At 38.3% G+C, this 21,630-nt stretch overlaps 1 protein-coding gene across 2 annotated transcripts in view; it reads left to right on the top strand.

Moving 5' to 3' along the window:
* Nucleotides 1–19,093, top strand: part of NPEPPS (aminopeptidase puromycin sensitive) — an 88,912-nt gene extending 69,819 nt beyond the window's left edge. For both annotated transcript variants that reach the window (XM_069482426.1, XM_069482425.1), the window contains 10 exons: nucleotides 380–443; nucleotides 2,474–2,613; nucleotides 4,513–4,647; nucleotides 6,245–6,464; nucleotides 9,637–9,779; nucleotides 10,177–10,233; nucleotides 14,621–14,728; nucleotides 15,255–15,410; nucleotides 15,679–15,726; nucleotides 18,206–19,093. In XM_069482426.1, coding sequence (XP_069338527.1) covers nucleotides 380–443; nucleotides 2,474–2,613; nucleotides 4,513–4,647; nucleotides 6,245–6,464; nucleotides 9,637–9,779; nucleotides 10,177–10,233; nucleotides 14,621–14,728; nucleotides 15,255–15,410; nucleotides 15,679–15,726; nucleotides 18,206–18,358 — 1,224 coding nt within the window. In that variant the 3' untranslated portion in view covers nucleotides 18,359–19,093. The remainder of the gene's footprint in view (nucleotides 1–379; nucleotides 444–2,473; nucleotides 2,614–4,512; nucleotides 4,648–6,244; nucleotides 6,465–9,636; nucleotides 9,780–10,176; nucleotides 10,234–14,620; nucleotides 14,729–15,254; nucleotides 15,411–15,678; nucleotides 15,727–18,205) is intronic.
* The last annotated feature ends 2,537 nt before the right edge of the window (nucleotides 19,094–21,630 follow it).

The raw sequence follows: 21,630 nt of genomic DNA, 5'->3' as shown, positions 1-21,630 counted from the left end.
GAGTGGGCATATTTTACATGGAACTTGGCCTTTTATTGAGAGTGTTGTTGAAGCCTAAATGAAAAATAGTGACTTATCTCCCATTCTGTAGTATCATCATCTTCATCACCATTGCACATTTGGTTGTACTGGTTCCTCCATCTACGTTGTCACAAAAATGTTGCCCTCCTCCCTTAAAAAAAAGTGTTGGGGGGAGAAGGAGCTGGATAAATTCATACCTAACAGATACAATACACACTATCTGGGTAATGGACACATTTATAACTTTGACTCAAAGTGTACAAAAGTAATCTAGGTAACCAAAACACTTGTACCCCATACTATTCTGAAGTTAAAAAAGAAAGTGTTGATACTATTATAGCCTTGTTTTGCTTCTTAGGTAGAAGATGACAGATTATTGAGGTTGTCCCAAAAGAAGTTCTGTGCCAGTGGACCATATGTTGGTAAGCAAATGGCTACAAGTGGAAGCTGATGAATGAATTATCCTTTTTTTTTTTTTTTTTTTTGAGAGACAGAGTCTTGCTTTGTCGCCTAGAGTGCAGTGGCTTGATCATAGCTTCCTGCAACCTCGAACTCTTGGGCTCAAGTGATCCTCCTGCCTTAGTCTCCCAAGTAGCTGGGACTACAGGCGCACACCACTATGCCAGCTCATTTTTCTATTTTAGGTAGAGGCAAAGTCCCTATATGTTTCTCAGGCTAGTCTTGAACTCCTGGCCTCAAGCAGTCCTCCTGCCTCAGCTTTCCTAAGTGCTAGGATCAGAGGTTTGAGCCACTGCACCTGGTTTAATTATCCATTTTTGATAGTTTTAATAGAATTAAATAAAAATAATGAGATGGTAATCCAGTAAAAAATGAAATTTAAGAAATCAAAAAAGGAGATTCATGAGCTATTTGTAGTGTGTAGTCACTTAGTTTTTAAAATTCCATGTTTTAATGTGTTTATTGGAGCCTATAATGAGGGAAGGAGGACAGGAATACTTAAAAAGTGATGTCTCTAGTCTCAATCCCTAAAAGGGGACTTAGTGTGTGTGTGTGTGTGTGTGTGTGTGTGTGTGTGTGGTTAATTTTTTTTTTTTAATTCTTGGGCATAATATGTAAGTAAATAAATAAAGCCCAGTGATTATTTAGATTTTTTATGTACTAGTCATTGTGCTAAGCACCATAACTGGCTCTTATTTTATACTGAAAGCATCCTTATCAGGTAGGTGGCATTATTTCCATTTTACAGATGAGGGAGCTGAGGCACAGCTAGGTTAGCTAAAATGCTCACAGTCACCTAAGAAGTTAAACAGTGAGAATTCACGCAAAATAGTTGGATTCCATGGGTTTATGCTCTTCACTGCCACATTTTCAAATATTTCCATATGTCATTAGCCTCTTTTACCTATATAATTTTACTCAGAAAATTAAAGATTGAGAAAATCAGGAAGTAAAGTGTTTCTCTGTACCATTCTTACTTCCTTTAAAACAGTAGTTTTCCACAGCAGGAAGTACATATCAAAATCATCAATGCCTTGTCATATTCTACCCACCAAAATCTACTTGGGTTAAAAGAAATATCTTTCTGCCCTTAACCTTCCTTGGCATTTAGAATTATTCTTTTAATAAATATATCTACCAAGTCACATGACAGGTTTATTATCCAGATAAATCCTTATGTGCCACAGTTGCCATTTTCTGCCTCGTACCTGTAATCTACATTGTAGTACTGACAGGTTTTGCAAGTTTTTCTAAGGCTCTGTCACCAATATAGGCAGCATTAAAGCCTGAAGTATCCGAGTGTCAGCATTAAAACCTGAAATATTTGTCAAAGGTCAATTTTAATTTGTGGTTTAGCCCAACAACATAAAGCTATGTAACTGATTAAACTAGCTCCGTTAATGAACTGGACAAGGACTCTCTTTTGTTTGGCATCTTAATGCAAAGTCTGTTTTGCTATCTGATATCTAAGACAGTGTTTCTGCCTTACAAAAGGTTTGGCTTTTAGATATGACTCCTCTGTGATGGAATGCAACAGCTCCCAGGATATATCCTGTCTATAACAACAATAAAAATTAACCCTTTGATGCTTTAGTAGTATGTATACCCATTAAGTACTGCACCTTTGAATTTTTAAATGCTATGTGAGACTTTTTACTTACTCAGATTTTAACAGTGAAATCATTGCTGTCTCTATTGCTTTGTGAAGGGAAAACAGCAATTAAGTTAAAATAATTGCATTTGTGATTCTACAAGTAGTTAACTGTTGTTCTTTTTTTTTTAGACTATTGTGGTTTTGTTAGTAAACTATCTCTTCCTTATTATTCAGGTTACATGGAAGAGTTCATGTACCACTAAGAATGCGCTATTGGCCTAACAGTTACACCCAAGCCCCTAGTTAGAACAACACCTATCCTCTCTCTCCACTTAACTTTTCATTTCTTTTAGTGCATAATTATTTTTCAAGTTTTCTGTTTGTTCTTCTCTTGCTTAGGAGAAGACTGTCCTCAGTGGATGGTTCCTATCACAATCTCTACTAGCGAAGATTCCAACCAGGCCAAACTGAAAATTCTAATGGACAAGCCAGAGATGAATGTGGTTTTGAAAAATGTCAAACCAGACCAATGGGTGAAGGTGAGTCCAGAAATGGCATAGCCATTTTTATCTTACCTAAATTGATTTCTGTCACATAATTTGTGTATTTTATGGCTGGCTTTAAATTCTGCTTCAGTTTTAAACTAGGACTTTCAAAGAAAAAAATATTTCTAAACTTTTCTTTATGAAATTTAGGGCCAATTTTCAAATAGTGTTGTTCAGACATTTGTCCTTCTGTTAGGTAAGGGAGCAGTAGAGAGAACCAGTTAAAAAGGGATAGGCTAAAGAGGGGAAAAAAAATAGCAGACTGTCTATAAAGTCACATTAACCAAAATATTTGTAGTCTTGCAACTTCAAACTGCCCTGTCATTGTAATGACATGTTAACTTTAATGATGTGTTGTCATCAGATCTGTACAACTATAATCAAATGAGAGCAGACATATATAATAATCAGTTTGTGTCACTGAAATGTGAAATTCCTTTAGCTGGTGTTTTAAAACCATTTCACAAAAATACCAGTGGGTAAGTATTATTTTTCATTGTTTCATACTCTGTACCTTTCATAATGAAAAGTATCTACTACAAACTCTTCTCATAATTATATGTTCCTAATAGGAATTATGCATTGTATCAAACTTTGGTGCTTTTTTTTTTTTAAAAAAAGCTATTTTTCTCTTTTAATTTTTAACATATATATTTAAAGTATACTCAGTGGAATATTATATTATCATTTGAAGTTATCTGAAAGATTACATAGCAATATTAAAAATTTCTTTTAAATGAGAAAAGTTATATGTACGCTATGATTGTAATTAGGTAAATAAAAGTGTTATTCCTACAGTAAAAGGTAAAGGCAATCAAAATAATAGCTGAATTAAAATTGTGAGGTGATTCTTTTTCCCCCAATAACCCTGTCATTATGATAAATTTTTAAACAAATATTTATATATAAATAGTAAAATATTTATATCTTACTTTACTATTGTACTGTTTTTTTCCCTGAATACATTCTGCACAGATGCTATTTTTTTTTTTTTTTTTTTTTGTTGAGACAGAGTCTCACTTTGTTGCCCAGGCTAGAGTGAGTGCCGTGGCGTCAGCTTAGCTCACAGCAACCTCAAACTCCTGGGCTTAAGCGATCCTACTGCCTCAGCCTCCCGAGTAGCTGGGACTACAGGCATGCGCCACTATGCCCGGCTAATTTTTTCTATATAGATTTTTAGGTGTCCATATAATGTCTTTCTATTTTTAGTAGAGACGGGGTCTCGCTCAGGCTGGTCTCGAACTCCTGACCTTGAGCAATCCACCCGCCTCGGCCTCCCAGAGTGCTAGGATTACAGGCGTGAGCCACCGCGCCCGGCCATAGATGCTATTTTGTATATAAATATTTTCAAAAATATTTTTTGGCTGTTGGTGCATAGCCTGTAGAGGATAATTGCAGTCAGTGATGACCTTACTTCGAAAATCATATGAAATTACCTTTTAGGTCCATGTAATTCCTTAAAATTTAGGATCTGAACATTGTTACTCTATTTAGGCTCTGGGCTTAATAGATCAGTATTGTAAAGGCTTAGTCTTTCTCAAATTCTATTAAGTGTTTTTATATATGATAAGCATTTTCCTAAAACTGAGATTAGAAATAGGTATTTATTCATATTATTTTCTCTGCCCCTGCCATGTTCTTCATACTTTCCCTCACTTTGGCCCCCACTATTTCAAGTGTCCTTTTTCTTTTGCCTGTGTATTCATCTTTGACATCTGATGTCTATCTTGATGTTGTTGTTTTGTTTTAATCCCTGTTAGCATGTATGGTCTTTGTTGTTTTCATCCAAATATATCTAAAACCACAACTTCTTTTACACATACAAAATCAACAAAAGGTTGATTTAAAAAATAAATGGAACTGTTTAAGAGTACTTATTGACTCTCTTTTCAGTTAAACTTGGGAACAGTTGGGTTTTATCGGACCCAGTACAGCTCGTCCATGCTGGAAAGTCTATTACCAGGCATTCGTGACCTTTCTCTGCCCCCTGTGGATCGACTTGGATTACAGAATGACCTCTTCTCTTTGGTGAGCATCTCTGATTTAAGTAATACGATAGATTCTGTTGGTTAAAGGGTTTTGTTTTTTCTGAAGTGTCTGAAACATAATTAGAAGAATATGGTTCTTTCTGAAGGTTAAACACCTTTGTGACTAGAGCAAATGACTAATTATTAATTAATATGACAAGACTGAACCTATGTAATTTACCAGAAGCAGATTCCATTTCATTACTTTGAAGCCCATTTTCTGCAACCTTCTTTAGTTAAACTATCCTTTGTAAGGCAAATTCCTTTCTTTCAGGAGAAATAGGTATGATCCTGGAAGAAGTGGCAAAAGTTAAATTTGAAAAAAAAAAAAAAATGGAAGCAGATATGAACCTTGAAGAAATTTCTCTTTTTTTTTTTTTTTTTTGAGACAGAGTCTTACTCTGTCACCCTGGGTAAAGTGCAGTGGTGTTATCATAGCTCACAGCAACCTCACACTCCAGGGCTAAAGCGATCCTCTTGCCTCAGCTTCCCAAATAGCTGGGACTACAGGTGCATGCCACCATGCCCAGCTAATTTTTCTATTTTTAGTAGAGATAGGGTCTCACTCTTGCTCAGGCTGGCCTTGAACTCCTGGTCTCAAGTGATCCTCCTGCCTCGGCCTCCCAGAGTGCTAGGATTATAGGCATGAGCCACTGCACCCGGCCTGATTTTTTCTTTCAATAATTGATTCAGTATGATTTTTATGTTTTCCTAAAATAGTAGTTGTACTTTGCTTGGAAAGCTAGAATTTCATAATATTTCATTATTACTCAAATTATAGTTGATTAGCTTTAGAATCATATTTATATTTGGCTTTGTTCCAGAACGGATTTAAAGCAGCAATTAGTAGTATTATCTTTATGATTCCAAAAGGTTAAGTAATTTCTAGATATCTTTGACTATGATAAAATTGTCATATTCCTCCTAGTGTTCCTTTAAGTTGGACTTGAAATTTTATCTCCCCTCTGCAGTCACTGGTTTTGGATTCCTCCTTTGTATAAACACAGATTAGCATGATGCACAAAACTTCACATTTGCTGATCTTATTGCTGAGAAAGACCTGTCCCAGGAGAGTGGGCTATTTGTGCAGTTGGCTGCTGTAACAGAAGTTCTTTTTCCTAACTCTATTAGTTCTAAAAGGACTTTGAATTTGTAGTGCCTTCCAGTTTGTGTTCTTTCAGAAATAAGTTGACACAGTTTGCAAGTCTAGCTTTGAAAGAACCTCTGTCAAAAACCAAAGCCCCAACTATTTTTGAAACTTTCCTGAAAGTATGAAAAATTTTAAATCAAAAACAAAGCCAAGGCCCCAGAAACTGAGTAGAAATTGGAAGTTAACTGGTTTTTTGTTGTTGCTCTCAAATTGTAGGATTTTAGTATAATTTTAAAAAATTGTTCTTTTATAAATAGCAAAGGAATAAACAAGGACTGTTGTCAGAGTAGGATTTTTATTCCAGCAGTCTTCTTCTGACCTTATATAGTCCCATTTCCTTAAACCAAAGATACTGCTAGCAGCAGATAATGATGAAAATGCATGCTTGTGTTTTTTTTGTTTTGTTTTGTTTGAAGACTAGGTTAATTTATGTTTTTTCCTGTCCCAGGCTCGAGCTGGAATCATTAGCACTGTAGAGGTTCTAAAAGTCATGGAGGCTTTTGTGAATGAGCCAAATTATACTGTATGGAGCGACCTGAGCTGTAACCTGGGGATTCTCTCAACTCTCTTGTCCCACACAGACTTCTATGAGGAAATCCAGGAGTTTGTGAAAGATGTCTTTTCACCCATAGGGGAGAGACTGGGCTGGGACCCCAAACCTGGAGAAGGTAATGGATGTACTGAATGGGGAAAGATTCAGTCAGAAATTGTACTTTTTTGTGTGTTGAACAATATTATTGGCATCATCTTTGTATCAACTGGATGTTACTATAAATTCAGCTAGCCAGAAATTAAGAATTAAGTCTTTTAAGCCTGCTGGTGAAGGTATATGGATCACCAACATAGAAACAGTAGTGGTTATATGTATTTATTGCTAAATATAATTTGTGTACAATGGTGGAAATAAAAGTCTTTTACAGAGTTCCAAAGGCCCATTTATAGTCAAGAAAAGTTAAAGCAAATTTTGGATTATTTTATTTATTGTTACCATAAATAACAGGTACCTTATGTACAACTTGTAAAGGTGCTAAGAGACACAGGGGCCAGCTTTCTGAATTAAGGAAATGATTTGCTTTCTATATGTGTTCTCTCCTCCATGACTATTTCTGTAATCATATATTTACTTTTTGCTGTCATTTAAATGTTGGGAGTGGTGATTTCAAGGCTTTAAATATAATTTTTTTTGTTTTTTTGAGACACAGCCTCACTCTGTTGCCCGGGCTAGAGTGCCATGGCATCAGCCTAGCTCACAGAAACCTCAAATTCCTGGGCTTAAGCAATCCTTCTGCCTCAGCCTCCTGAGTAGCTGGGACTACAGGCATGCACCACCAGCCTGGCTAATTTTTTCTATATATTTTTAGTTGTTCAGCTGATTTCTTTCTATTTTTAGTAGAGACAGGGTCTCGCTCTTGCTCAGGCTGGTCTTGAACTCCTGACCTCGAGCTATCCTCCCGCCTCGGCCTCCCAGAGTGCTAGGATTACAGGCGTGAGCCACTGTACCCGGCCGAAAAAGTATTTTTTATTGAGTTATGATTTAAATATAGGAACACATAATTTAAATGTTAAAGTTTGATGAGTTTTGACAAATGTGTACAACATTTTCATCACCCAGAAGGTTTCCTCAGGCCCCTTCCCAATCAGTCCCTGCCACTTGAGCCTGCTCTACCCACCCCACATAGGCAAACACTATTCTGATTTCTTTTACCCTAGATTAATACTGTCTCTTCTACTTTATATAAATAGAGTCGTATAATATGTGTTCTGTTCTTATAACTAGCTTTTCTCACTCAGCATCATGTTTTTGAAGTACATCCAGGTTGTTCGTTCCTTTCTATTTCTGAGTATTAATATTTCATTGTATGAATATATTACATTTTATTTGTCCATAGTACTGTTGCAGTCCATCAGATTTGTGTACTAATGTTAACTTTTTTTTGAGATATAATCCACATACCATAAAATTTACCCTTTTAATGTATATAATTCACTGTTTTTAGTATGTTCACAAGGTTGTGCAACCATCACCACTTTCTAATTCCAGAACAATTTCTTCATCCCCAAAAGAAGCCCATTGGCAGTGACTCTCCTCCATTTATTGACAACCACAAATCTACTTTCTATTTCATGGGTTTGCCTATTCTGGACACTTCATATAAATGGAATCATACAGTATGTGGCCTTTTGTGTCTGGCCTTTTTGACTTGCTGTGTTTTCAAGGTTCATCCATCAAGTAGCATATATAAATACTTCATTCCTTTTTATGGCTGAATAATATTTCATTGTGTACATATACCACATTTGTTTTTGTTTTTTTTTATTGATTTTTTTATTTTTTTATTTTTTTGAGACAGAGTCTCACTCTGTTGCCCAGGCTAGAGTGAGTGCCGTGGCGTCAGCCTAGCTCACAGCAACCTCAAACTCCTGAGCTCAAGCGATCCTCCTGTCTCAGCCTCCCGAGTAGCTGGGACTATAGGCATGCACCACCATGCCCGGCTAATTTTTTGTATATATATATTTAGCTGTCCATATAATTTCTTTCTATTTTTAGTAGAGATGGGGTCTCGCTCTTGCTCTGGCTGGTCTCGAACTCCTGAGCTCAAACAATCCGCCCACCTCGGCCTCCCAGAGTGCTAGGATTACAGGCGTGAGCCACCACGCCCGGCCTGTTTTTTATTTTTTTGAGACAAAGTCTCACTCTGTTGTCCGGGCTAGAGTGCCGTGGCATTAGCCTAGCTCACAGCAACCTCAAACTCCTGGGCTCAAGCAATCCTACTGCCTCAGCCTCCCGAGTAGCTGGGACTACAGGCATGTGCCACCATGCCTGGCTAATTTTTTCTATATATTTTTAGTTGTCCAGCTAATTTCTTTCTATTTTTAGTAGAGATGGGGGTCTCGCTCTTGCTCGGGCTGGTCTCGAACTCCTGAGCTCAAACGATCTGCCCACCTTGGCTTCCCAGAGTGCTAGGATTACAGGTGTGAGCCACTGCGCCCGGCCTGTATACCACATTTGTTTATCTGTTCAATAGTTGATGGACATTTGGATTGATTCCACTTTTTGGCTATTATGAATTCTATGCACATTTGTGTACAAGTTTTTGTGTAGACATATGCTTTCATTTCTTTTGAGCATATATACCTATGAGTGAAATTTATAGGTTATATGATAACTCTGATGAACCTTTTGAGGAGCTGCCAGACTGTTTTTCTATGTGGCTGCACCATTTTACATTTTTACAAGCAGTGTTGAGGGTTACAGTTTCTCCACATCCTTGTCAACACTTGATATTGTCTTTTTGATTATAGCCATCATAGCAGATATGAAATGGTATCTCATGGTTTTGATCTGCATTTCCCTAATGATTAATGATGTTGAACACTTTTTTATGTGCTTATTGACCATTTGGGTATCTTTGGAGAAAAAGATCCATCAGATTTTGATTTTTAAAATCTAAGATTTCAATTTATTGTACACAGAGCGTGCTAATTTGACATATGATCTTTCTTTGAACCTTGGGTCAAAACTGCATGATCTAAGCCTGTTCTTTTGCACATAATTGTTAGTGTAAGTAACTAGACTGAGTAAACATTTAGTAAATTAGATAGTTGGCATTTGTGACTGTAGACAAAGTCAGCAAATTTATTTGCTTGCCTAGTCTGTTTAGCATTTGACTCTTAGGATTTGATAAATTTAAGTCAAGTGTTCTCTCAAGTATTAGGGTAATTGGTTGTGTTTGTTCAAGACCATAGACTTGGTAGAACACAATTATAAAATATCCAGGTGGCAACTTTGTAAAAATAGGCTTTTTAAGTAGTCCTGTGTCTCTTTTACTTCTCAATCAGGTCATCTAGATGCACTCCTGAGGGGCTTGGTTCTGGGAAAACTAGGAAAAGCGGGACATAAGGCAACATTAGAAGAAGCCCGTCGTCGGTTTAAGGACCACGTGGAAGGAAAACAGATTCTCTCTGCTGATCTGAGGAGTCCTGTAGGTTTTCGTAATAAATTGCTTTGATTTATAGGTGACTGCATTATTCTGTAAAGTGTGGAACTTTTTTAATAGTAACCAAAACTGACCTAAGAACTGACCCACAAACCGAGTCTGACTGTATTTTAACATATGCCATTTGGTCTTTGATATATGCCAGCTGGTTTGTGGCCAGCTTCTCATTTGTTTAAAGTTTCTCAGCACTGCGTGGAGAGCTGGTGTGCTGTGCTGTTACAACATGCCTTCTACCTTTGTGGTCGTTTACAGGGCTGTTAGCTCCTTACCACAATTTGTATATAACGTGAACACGTTTTCTTTCTTTTCTTAACATTAGACTGTTTACAATAAGATAAATTTAATCAAATGACTTCTTTTTTATTCCTATATTCCCTTGTAGGTCTATCTGACTGTTTTGAAGCACGGTGATGGCACTACCTTAGACATTATGCTCAAAGTGAGTATATTTGCAAAAGGCTCCCATTTCCTGAATTTGAACTTGAATAGACACACAGAGTATAGCTTTAATTGGTTAAGAAAAAATCCTGGCCAAAAAAATATATCCATATTGCAAACATGCACATATTAAGAAACTATGGAGAAATATATAATGTCTCTCCATGTATACTATCAATATAGTGTCAAACTAGGCACGGTGGCTCATGCCCATAATCTGAGCCACTCAGCAGGCCAAGGTGGGAGGATTGCCTGAGGCTAACAGTTCAAGACCAGCCTGGGCAACATAGTGAGATCTTGTCTCTAAAAAAATGAAAAAATTACTAGGCACAGTGGCTCATGCCTGTAGTCCCAGTTTCTCAAGAGGCTGAGATAGGAGGATCACTTGAACCCAGGAGTTCTAGGCTGCAGTGAGCTATGATTGCGCCATTGCACTGCAGCCTGAGTGACAGTGCTGAGACCCTGTCTCTTAAAAAAAAAAGTAGTGAAAAGTAAGATGACTTTTGACTGACTGAGACAGGGTCTCGAACTGTCACTCAGACTAGAATGCAGTGGCACAATCATAGCTCACTACAACCTCAAACTACCAGGCTCAAGCCATCCTCCTGCCTCAGCCTTCTGAGTAGCTAGCACTCCAGGTGGACACCACCACACCCAGCTAATTTTTTAAAAAATTTTTGTGTAGACGGGTCTCACTATATTGCCCAGTCTGGTCTCAAACTCCTGGTCTCAAGTGATCCTACTGTCTCAGCCTCCCAAAGTGCTGGGATTACAGACATACACAACTGCACCCAGCCTATTTTTCACTGTTTTTTTTTTACTTACAACTTTATGCATCTTAAATCTTAACACTGAAATAAGTGTTCGTTTTGATTAACAAGTGAAGTTCTTTAAAATTTTATCTTCAGTGTAAAGTTACTTGGGGTTTTGCTCATTTTAAGCAAAAGGTTTTTTTCTGTTCTTAGAAAAGGGATAGATAGACTGAGCGTTGTGGCTCATGCCTGTAATCTAAGCACTTTGGGAAGCTAAAGCAGGAGGATCGCTTGAGGCCAGGAGTTTGAGACCAGCCTGGGCAATATAGGGGAACCACGTCTCTACAAAAAATAGAAAAATTAGCTGGGCATGGTGGCGCATGCCTGTAGTCCCAGCTACTCAGGAGGCTGAGGTGGGAAGATCACTTGAGCCCAGGAGTTTGAGGCTGCAGTGAGCTATGATAATCCACTGCACTCTAGCTCTGGCAACAGAGCAAAACCCTATCTCAAAAAGGAAAAAAAAAAAAAAAAAAAGGGATAGATGATCAGGTGTCTCAAGGGTTTGAGCTGTGCCAGGATCCCTTATGAATGGACAGGAAATTAACTCACTTGCCTTTATAGCTTCTCTAGTTTTCCCAGGGTAATTGGCATATAATTAAACTCTGGCTTAGATAAAATGTAGATAAAACTTTCCATGCCCTTACAATGGCAGCAACCTGTTTGAAAGTTTGAATCAACAGTAATACTGTGGAACAAGTGCTGTCTCCAGTCCCTGTCCATGCAATTATCAGTCTAAAAAGAAATGTTGAGGTCAGGAGTTCAAGACCAGCCTGAGCAAGAGTGAGACCCCATCTCTACAAAAAATAGAAAAATTAGCTGGATTTGGTGGTACACACCTATAGACGCAGCTGCTCAGAAGGCTGAGGCAAGACAATCACTTGAGCCCAGGAGTTTGAGGTTGCAGTGAGCTACGATGACACCACTGCACTCTACCGGGGTGACACAGCAAGACTCTGTCTCCAAAAAAAAAGAAAAAAAGAAACCATTTGGAGCCTGGGCAACATGCGAGACCCTGTCTTTACAAAAAATAGAAAAATTAGCCAGGCATGGTGGCATGTGCCTGTAGTCTCAGCTACTTGGAAGCCTGAGGCAGGCAGATCACTTGAGCCTGGGAATTTGGGATTGCAGTGAGTTATGATGATGCCACGGCACTCTAGCCTGGGCAACAGAGCAAGACACTGTATAAAAAAAAAAACAAAACAGAGAAATGAAAAGAAAAAGAAACCATTTGGTAAGAGATGAGGAGAATTGGTTTCTGAAAGTAATTCAGGAATAATGAAGCAAATTAAAAAAAAAAAACTTTAATTCATACATAGTACAGGGTGTCCCAAAAGTCACCATATATAGGGAAAATGGGAAATTGTAGCTAAATGTACCTTTATTTACAAAATATTCATTATAAAACTTTACAAAATTTTTCCTTTGTAGTCTCTTTTTTTACAAATATTTTTATAAAATATTCATTACAAAGTTTTACAAAATGTAAAAAAGACTATAAAGGAAAATGTTTGTAATTAATAGTTTGTAAATGAAGGTACATTTAGCTACAATTTTCCACTTTCCCTATGTATGACAACTTTTGGGACAACCTGTGTTAATGGGAAGGTGGTATTAGAGTGCCATCTAGTGGACTAGTATAATAGGTTCTCTCTGGGGAAAAAATGCTTCTTTGAAAGCCAGAGTTCAGACTATTAATATTGAATCTAAAAAGGACCTTAGAAATCATCTGTCCATCCCCCTTATTTTACAGATGGGGAAACTGAGACCTGGAGAGATTAAGGACTTAGTCAAAATCACATAGCTAGTTAGAGGCAAAACTGGGACTAGAACCTATATCTCCTGACTTCCTATTTTACCACACTGCCGTTCAAAAGAGCCCAAGGAAAGGAAGAGGAAACTGGGAGCTATGATGGGGTCTCCAGACACTGGTCAGTGTTAAATCTTAAGGGGGAGAAAAAAAGAATCTGTAAATTAAGTTGTGTTGGAGAGGTATCTCTTTTAAGTTTGTAGTTCTAATTTTTAAAATTTTGTTTCTGATTATGAGAAAAAGATTTTATATATTCACTATGGAAGATTTAAAGACTAGAAAAATACAAAGAAGAAAAAACTTACCTGTAATTGAAAAAGCAGGTCACAAAAATAGCATATATAATATGATCTCATTCCAGGTTTGGTAATATACATATAGTAGTAATTTTATTTTTTCTTTATGTTACTCTGTCTTATATTCTGCATTCAGTATGTGCTGCTTTTGCTGTTAAAAAATGTGAAGATGCAGCTGGGTGCGGTGGCTCACACCTGTAATCCCAGCACTCTGGGAGGCCGAGGCAGGAAGATTGCTTGAGGGCAGGAGTTCGAGAGCAGTCTGAGCAAGAGCGAGACTCTGTCTCTACTAAAAAATAGAAAAATTAGCTGGGCATTATGGTGCACATCTGCAGTCCCAGCTACTCGGGAGGTTAAGGCAGGAGGATTGCTTGAGCCCAGGAATTTGAGGTTGCTGTGAGCTGTGATGATGCCACTCTACTTTACCTGGGGCAACAGAGTGAGACTCTATCTCAAAATCCTAGTGATCATATACCATCATTAATTAATATTACCATTTTGATGTATTTTCAGGTTATTTCTTCCCTTTCACATCAAGTTTTTAAAATTTAGGATCATTCTGCTTTATCTCTCATTGAGCCACCACACCCAGCTGAAATATTCTTCTTTTTTCTTGAGAAACTTAGTGCCAAACCATGAAATATTCTTTAAAATATAACTTTCAGGCCAGGCAAGATGGTTCACACCTATAATCCCAGGCCTAGGTGAGAGGATTGCTTAGGCCAGGAGTTCAAGATCAGCCTGGGCCCCATGGTGAGACCCCCATCTACAGGTGGTATGCACCTGTAGTCCTAGATACTCAGGAGGCTGAGGAAGGAGGATTGCTTAAGCCCAGGAGTTTGAGGTTACAGTGACCTATGATCATGCCACTGCATTCCAGCCTGGGCAACTGAGCGAGACCCTGTATCCTAAAATATATCTGTATCTGTATCTTTCTTTCAATAATGCATCTTTTTAAAATAAGAAAACAATACAATATTCAACTGTTGGATGTTTACATTATTTTCAGTTTTTCACTATTATAAATTGATGATCTTTAATGGTATAAAATTAGTAATGATTAGTTTGTTCATCTAACAGAGAATATTAGCCAGATAGCAGTGAAATAAAGAATTTGGCCATGACACATTTACCTTTAGATCTTGATATTAAACTGCTCAGAACTGATGACAGGCTGTTCATCTAGTGAGCACTTGTATTCATGACTTACTTAACTGTAATGGCAAATGACAAATTTAGTGCCTAGGCATCTTCCCCGCACCCCCCGCCCCCAGCATATTATGGGAGTACAAATGTTTAGGTTACGTATATTGCCTTTGCCAGGCATCTTGAGAAGTATTGATTTAATACCCTACTAGTCTTACCCAGTGGGAATGTAGAGTGGAAGTTTCACCCTATTAGAGAGAAGCTCATATAAGCATATGTAGAATTTCCAAGGGAAAGTTAACTATCTCTATATTTTTTCCCCCATAGCTTCATAAACAAGCAGATATGCAAGAAGAGAAGAACCGAATTGAAAGAGTCCTTGGGGCTACTCTTTTGCCTGACCTGATTCAAAAAGTCCTCACGTTTGCACTTTCAGTAAGTTACAATGAAAACTGCTTTTAGAGGGAATTGTTACCCATTGATCTGTGGCAAGTGTCTTTGATTCAGTATCCTCTTGATCTGCCTTAACCCTGGACTAAGCCTTCCTCTTCGAGAAAAAGTGACATCAGTTTCTATTACTGACTTCTGTTATCTCCCACTAGTGGTGAGAATTAGAATAGTTGGAAGAGGAAACAAATTCTCTTTCCAGAATGAGAACTTTGAAAACTGGGAAACTGACTTATCCCTTTTCCTACTTTGTGTTTCTTCCTCTGTTTACCCTATAAGCTCCCAAGCAAGTATCTGCTGAGCAGCCTATTTGTACCTGTCTCATTCTTAGTTTGGTTGATCTTTAGGTTGAACATTGTCCTCTTTGCTGGAAGCTTCAGGTACCCATTATTTCCTAAAACAAGGAATTAAATGTTTTCAATGTGGTTACTTGAGTATCTCAACAGTATGTTGCACTTTCAGGAACCAAAAGATGTTTTGGATACATTAGACTTAGTTCTCTTTCTCCTTTTAGGAAGAGGTACGTCCACAGGACACTGTATCCGTAATTGGTGGAGTAGCTGGAGGCAGCAAGCATGGGAGGAAAGCTGCTTGGAAATTCATAAAGGACAACTGGGAAGAACTTTATAATCGATACCAGGGAGGATTTTTAATATCCAGACTAATAAAGGTATCTGAAAATTTTTATTTTGAGTAGCTTGCTAATAATGGACATTATTAAGTGACACCAATGATTCATTGTGCCCATAGATTATGGTCTCTGCTCTTTAAGAGTTTCTTTATACAGTTATTGTGTTTAAGGGCTTCTCCATCCCGCATCCTGTACCCTTTATAACAGACTGAAGTTGGAAGAGAATATGATCTGTTTTTAGGGTAAATGGAAGTTTGTTCCTAGCCTCTTTTAGTTTCACTTACTGTTTAAAACCATTGTTTTTCAGCTGTCAGTTGAGGGATTTGCAGTTGATAAAATGGCTGGAGAGGTTAAGGTAAGGAAAATACTGTTTACTTTTTCACTTTTCAATCTAGGACGTAAAAACACTAACCTAACTAGTTATAATCATAGAGTGTTGGGATAATGTACTTTAGTGTCTCCTTATTTTTACTTGGAGAAAGATAGCCTAGATTGAATCTTTGTAGTGTCTGAAGAATTGAGAGTTGGGATCACCTTTGAGGGCATTGAAATATGTTGAAAGAATATGAAGCCTAGAGTCAGTTTACCTGGGTGTAAATCTGCGCTGTAAAATGGGCTGATAAGATTGTTGTTTAGATTAAGTAACTTGGTGGGGCTGGAACAGTGTAGGTTCTTGATATTAGTTCCTTTTCCCTTTGTAATAACCTTCATAGGTCTGTTGTATGTAAAATGAGACTAGATGATTATGTAGTGACATTCTTCTTAGCCCTTAAAAAGGTTGATGATGAGTTTGGGTATGGATTTGACCCAGGTAATGTTCAGCATTTGAGGAACAAATCTACATTGATTATGGGAATCCTAACTGTAAGCCTTCCGTTGCATTTAACTGCTAAGTATTTTTTAAAATGACACTTTCACTTTCACATTCCTGAAAGCAAGGAGGTTATCAAGTGTGAATTTGGAAGTTCTGAGAGCTATAATATAGTTTGGTTCACTCTATGAGCCATTGTTAGGAGTAAGTTTTAAGATTTCAGATCTTGAGAAAACAGTGAAAGTCTTGGTCTCTGCCTTCATTTAATTTAAACAATTATTATAAAGGTAATAAGTACTATGAAGGAGGAATACATAATGGGTTTTTGGAACAAGGTAGTGGCCAAACTGAGGCTGGTAAGATATGTAGGAGCTAGACCCTTTAGGCCATATGAAGAATTTCTTAAGAATGGAAACCCCAAATGGTTTATAAACAAGAGAGTGAGTTGATCTGATTTGTGTTATAAAAATTTCAATCTGGCTGCAAGTAGAGAATAGTTTGGAATGGGGAAGAGATGATGTTGGGAAGGTAACTCTCCAGCGAGAATGACAGAGGAGGTTGGAGTAGGGCAGGGAAGGGTAGTAGAGAAGATGTAGTAATGAAAGAGATTCATAGGCTTGATTTTGTTCATCTTTAATTCAACAATATTTACTGAGTAGCTTCTCTGTGTTGTGAACATCCCTGGGAAAGGACGAAAAAAGAGTGAAGGATAATTCCCAGTTATCTGGTATGTAAATGTTGGTATTACTTATTGAGATAACTGGAGAAAGACTTGTATCTAACTGAGGCCCTGAAAAACCCAACCATGATTAGGAGCCTTGGAGTAGGAGCCATTGTCATCTGTGTAAATAAGATTGTTGATTTCTAAAAAGTCTAGACTTAATCTGATGAATTCGTCATTCTCTTTCACACCTGTGGTTACAGATTCAAATGAATGGCCCCATCATTTTGCCAGTTGGTATTTAAGAGTTGCTTTGGTTGTCTGTGAATCCAGGTGTACTTCATTAGAAAATAGTTTATTCAACTTTTAATAAATATTGTGATAAATTATGAACTCAAAGTTTTATCAAACTATGAAAAATGTGAGACTATGGAGTATTAAATCATTAGTGTATAGCAGCAATTTAAACTTACTAGTTTCATCATCCCTTACAAATTAATTGAGTGTTTAAATTCTCTGTGCCAGGTATTTTGCCAGATGTTTATATGGGTTGTCTTTTTAATCTTCTGGACTAAGTATTTTCTCATATTTTCTCAAAACTGAGACTTAGAGTAGTTAAACTGAAAGTCTGTGGTCCCCAACCGCTGGGCTGTGGACTGGCATCAGGCTAGTGGCTCCCCATTGCTCATATCACCGCCCAAGGCTCCCGGCCACAGATCAGCAGGGGCATCAGGCCCTGAGAGGAGCACGAAGCTGCGTATGTAAGGGGTCCGGGCTGCGGCGCTCCCCATGAGAATCCAACACCTGATGATCTGAGGTGGAGGCGGCAATTCCCCCCTCCCTGCCCCGACATCTGTGGAAAAACTGTCTTGCACAAAACTGGTCCCTGCTGTCAAAAAGGTTGGGGACCATGCTTGCTTCAGCAGCACATATACTAAAATTGGAACAATACAGAGAAGATCAGCAAATATTTTTAAAAATAAATAAATAAATAAATAATAAAAAGGTTGGGGACTGCTACTCAAAGTCACAGGCTAGTGTGTGACCAAGCCTAGATTCAAGTCCCAAGTCTGAGTCTAAAGCCTAAGTTAATCACTACACAATTAACCTAAAGGCAGTAGGTTCTGTCTCTTTACTATTAACTTTTGATTAGGTTTAAACATATAGTATTTGGGGGAGAATTACTATGTGCAGGTCCAACGAGTTGCTTGTTTTCTTTTAGCCTAAGCGTAGCAGTGGTAAATTCTCATGACTGAGGCTTATAAATCCTTTATATAGCGCAGTGGGTATTTTCTCATAATCTGTGATTAGCTTCTTACTATTGCTAGTAATGACCCGACATTCTGGATTGTCTTATACCAGGCTTTCTTCGAGAGTCACCCAGCTCCGTCAGCTGAGCGTACCATCCAGCAGTGTTGTGAAAATATCCTGCTGAATGCTGCTTGGCTAAAGCGAGATGCTGACAGCATCCACCAGTACCTCCTCCAGCGCAAGGCCTCACCGCCCCCAGTGTGAACCCCGGCTCGGCCCGCTGCGTTCTGCTGCTTGGCTGCAGGGACAAGGTGGAGCTACCGAACAGCTGATTAATATGCCAAGAATTTGGAGTCTTCTTTCAAACCAGTGGGGGTTGGACAATGAATGTAGTTAACTGGTTCCTGCTCACACTCCAGAATTAAATTTTATTGAAAAATGAAAATCAGCAATTCAGCAAAAAAAAAAAAAAAAAATGTAAATATGATAGTAATAAATAGAGCATAACAAAACTGTGAAACTTCCTGAAGCCTTGTCAGTGGTTAAAAGTATTTAACACTCTCCTGTTAATGACAGATATTCTGTTTTTATAACCTACCAAAAGGAAACTAGAGGCTTCTGGGTGAAGAGGATTTTTGTGAAGAGGGTTCTGCAAGCACCCTACAAGCCAAGGGTATTGTCCATTGCTGGGAATGGTTAAACACAAAAGGCTGATAGCTGGTATAACATAGTCAGAGTCTGTGCATAATTCCAAATGGGTGGTTTTTTGGCATGGGGACTGATCAGGAAGATCTATTTTCCTGCATAACTCAATCTGTACCAAGGATTGCAGTTTTCCTCCTTGCCTCTTGCCCTCCCTTCTGTGTGACCCCTTGGTCCCCTCCTCCCCCCTCAAAAAAAGGTTTAAAAAAAAAAAACTGCCCTGTTCTGTGTTTTTTCCTCCCTTTAGTTCAACCCTCAACCCTCACCCCCGGTGTCCTTCTTAGAGATAAATAATAAGGAAACATCTTTCAGAGCCACATTAAATAAGAGAAACTGATATACATTATTTTTTCTTTCTTTTTAAAGATGACTTTTAGGAACCCTGAAATACATATAGGTGAGACAACAGAAATAAAAAGATCTTCAGCCAGGCCTTTCTGAAGGAGATTTACTCTGCTAAAAATGGTCTTAGTTGTCTGACAAGCCAGTTATTGAACATCTTCATGACAGTATCACTCTGGCTTCCGGTTCCCTTTGTGTGCGTAGGAAGTCAGTGGTAACTGCTGCAGGGCCCATCCAGTAGTGGTAACTGGTTTAAAAAAAGACTGCAAGCCTGTGTGTGCCACTCTGCTTCAACGGTATATCCTACTAACAACCCTCACCTACCCAGGGAGTTTTAGCTGTAAATCTCATTCCCTTCCTCTTTCCCTACCTTTTTTTTCTTTCTTTTTCCTTTTGTTTTTAAAATTTTTTTCGTGTTATTAACAGAAATTCATATTTGGTGTGGCTTAACTGTATTTCAGAAGGTCATCAGATTGTGAGATTGCTTCCTTGAAACATTTTTGTGCTATTGTTTTAAAAAAATAATAATTAAAAAACAGTTGGCGTTAATAAAAATGTCAATGTGAAATTGATGTCCTGATTTCTTTCATTCTCTTTGATAAGAAACTGAAAGCTTTCCTATCATTCTGTAGGATTATACCAAGTTTTACTGCCATAGGATTTTTCAAGTTTAAGAAAATCCAGTTCCTGAATTCCTAAATAGAAAAATCCTGAGATTCCTTCTAAATTCATTCTAGATTCTAAAAATCTCTCAGAGACCCTGACAGTCAGCATTCAGGAGTTAACTTGAGACTTACTCAGTGCCATTTTTTGAGGCACCCTTGTCCAGGTGCCATGCTCAGAGCTACCCTATAGGCTATCAAGACATGTGCTTAAGGCACCAGCAAAGCAGGGGCACCAGAAAGACTGAGGAGAATGCAGCTTTAATTGGAGAACTCACAGAATTTTGCAATCAAATTCTGGAAAGAAGTTATTTTAGTTTTAGCATACATGCAATTTTTGCATATAATAGGGTTAAGTAGGCCAGGCACAGTGGCACAAGTCTGTAATCTCAACACTTTGGGAGGCTGAGTTGGGAAGATCACTTGAGGCCAGGAGCTTGAGACCAGCCTGGGCGACATAGTGAGACCCCCATCTCTATAAAAAATAAAAAATTAGCCAGACGTGGGGGCACACACCTTTAGTCCTAGCTACTCAGAGGCTGAGGTGGGAGGATCACTTGAACTCAGCAGTTCAAGGTTACAGTGAGCTATGAGCATGCACCTGCACTCTAGCCTGGGTGACAGAGAGAGACTGTTTTTTTGCAAGGCAAGCACAAAACAAAGTTTACTGAAGAAGAGCAAGAGCAAGATAACGTTTGCCACAGACAACGAACAGGGCCCACTGTCCCCTGTCATAACAAGAGGCTGAGACTGTTTTAAAAAGAAAAAAATAGTAATTTGAATGATGTTGGGGAGAAGTTGAGCTGGATATCTCCCATTTCCCTTTCAGAACCATTCTTCATGCCGCTCTGGACCCCGAGAGGTGCTGACCCACATGGACTACAAGCTTCCCTTGCCCTCCACCTGCAGGTTGTGTTTATCCCATTAGTAATACGGGAAGATCAAAAGGCATGAGGAAGGGATAGAGTGGTTATTCTCCTGGCTTTCTCATTGCCAGGTCACATTGGTTGTCCCTGTCCCTCTACCAAAGACCACATCTCCTATCAAGCAGCCCCCTCTAGCTTCTCCCTCCTACCCTTTTCCTGTTGACATCTAGGGATGGAAAGGACTCCTTCACTAGCTCTAGATTACTCCTTGTTTGCTTCCCCTGAACTCGGCCCATGTCTATGTAAATAACCCCTTTATTAAACCTTCCTCAGTTTGTGTTCTCTTTCCTACTAATACCATGATCGATTTGGGTACCACAGCCCTGATGTTTTGGGTTTCCAAAGGTCTTAATCCAGCCATTTCTGTGTCAGATGTTTTGCTAAATTACCTTTCAAATAGCTCCCTGTCATAAGTAACGTACCCATTTTACAGATAAGAAAGCCAGCTCAGAAAAGCTAAGTAAATTATTCAGCAAATAACTGTAAGAACCAGTGATCAACCCAGGCTAACCAGTCTCCAAAATCTGTGTTCTTCCAGGTCATGTCTCCACAATTAGAAGACTGTACAGTCAGACTGGGCCAGGCAATAGCTTTAAAGATATTTAATGATTTTTCCTAATATTTGGTTAAAATTTTTAGTGGAAATCAGGTTTGAAAGAAACACAAATGTGTTAATGCTTCCCATAGGGTTTTACATTATTTTCGAATAATGGGAATCAGTAAAGCCTTTTGGAACAGTGGGCAGTAGTGGGTGAATTCTTAACTTGCGATTTGTAAGGATGGGTTTCAGGGAGCAAGAAGGGTATTTTTCTGTTGTGTGCAACTGGGAATAGAAGGATCTGTATAGCTTTGAATAGATTCTTCAAAGTCTATAACCCAAAACCTTTTTAAAAAAATTTAAATA

Source organism: Eulemur rufifrons, chromosome 9 (assembly GCF_041146395.1).
Source record: "Eulemur rufifrons isolate Redbay chromosome 9, OSU_ERuf_1, whole genome shotgun sequence".
Classification (NCBI taxonomy): Eukaryota; Metazoa; Chordata; class Mammalia; order Primates; family Lemuridae; genus Eulemur; species Eulemur rufifrons.
This window is presented reverse-complemented; position numbering and strand designations above follow the sequence as displayed.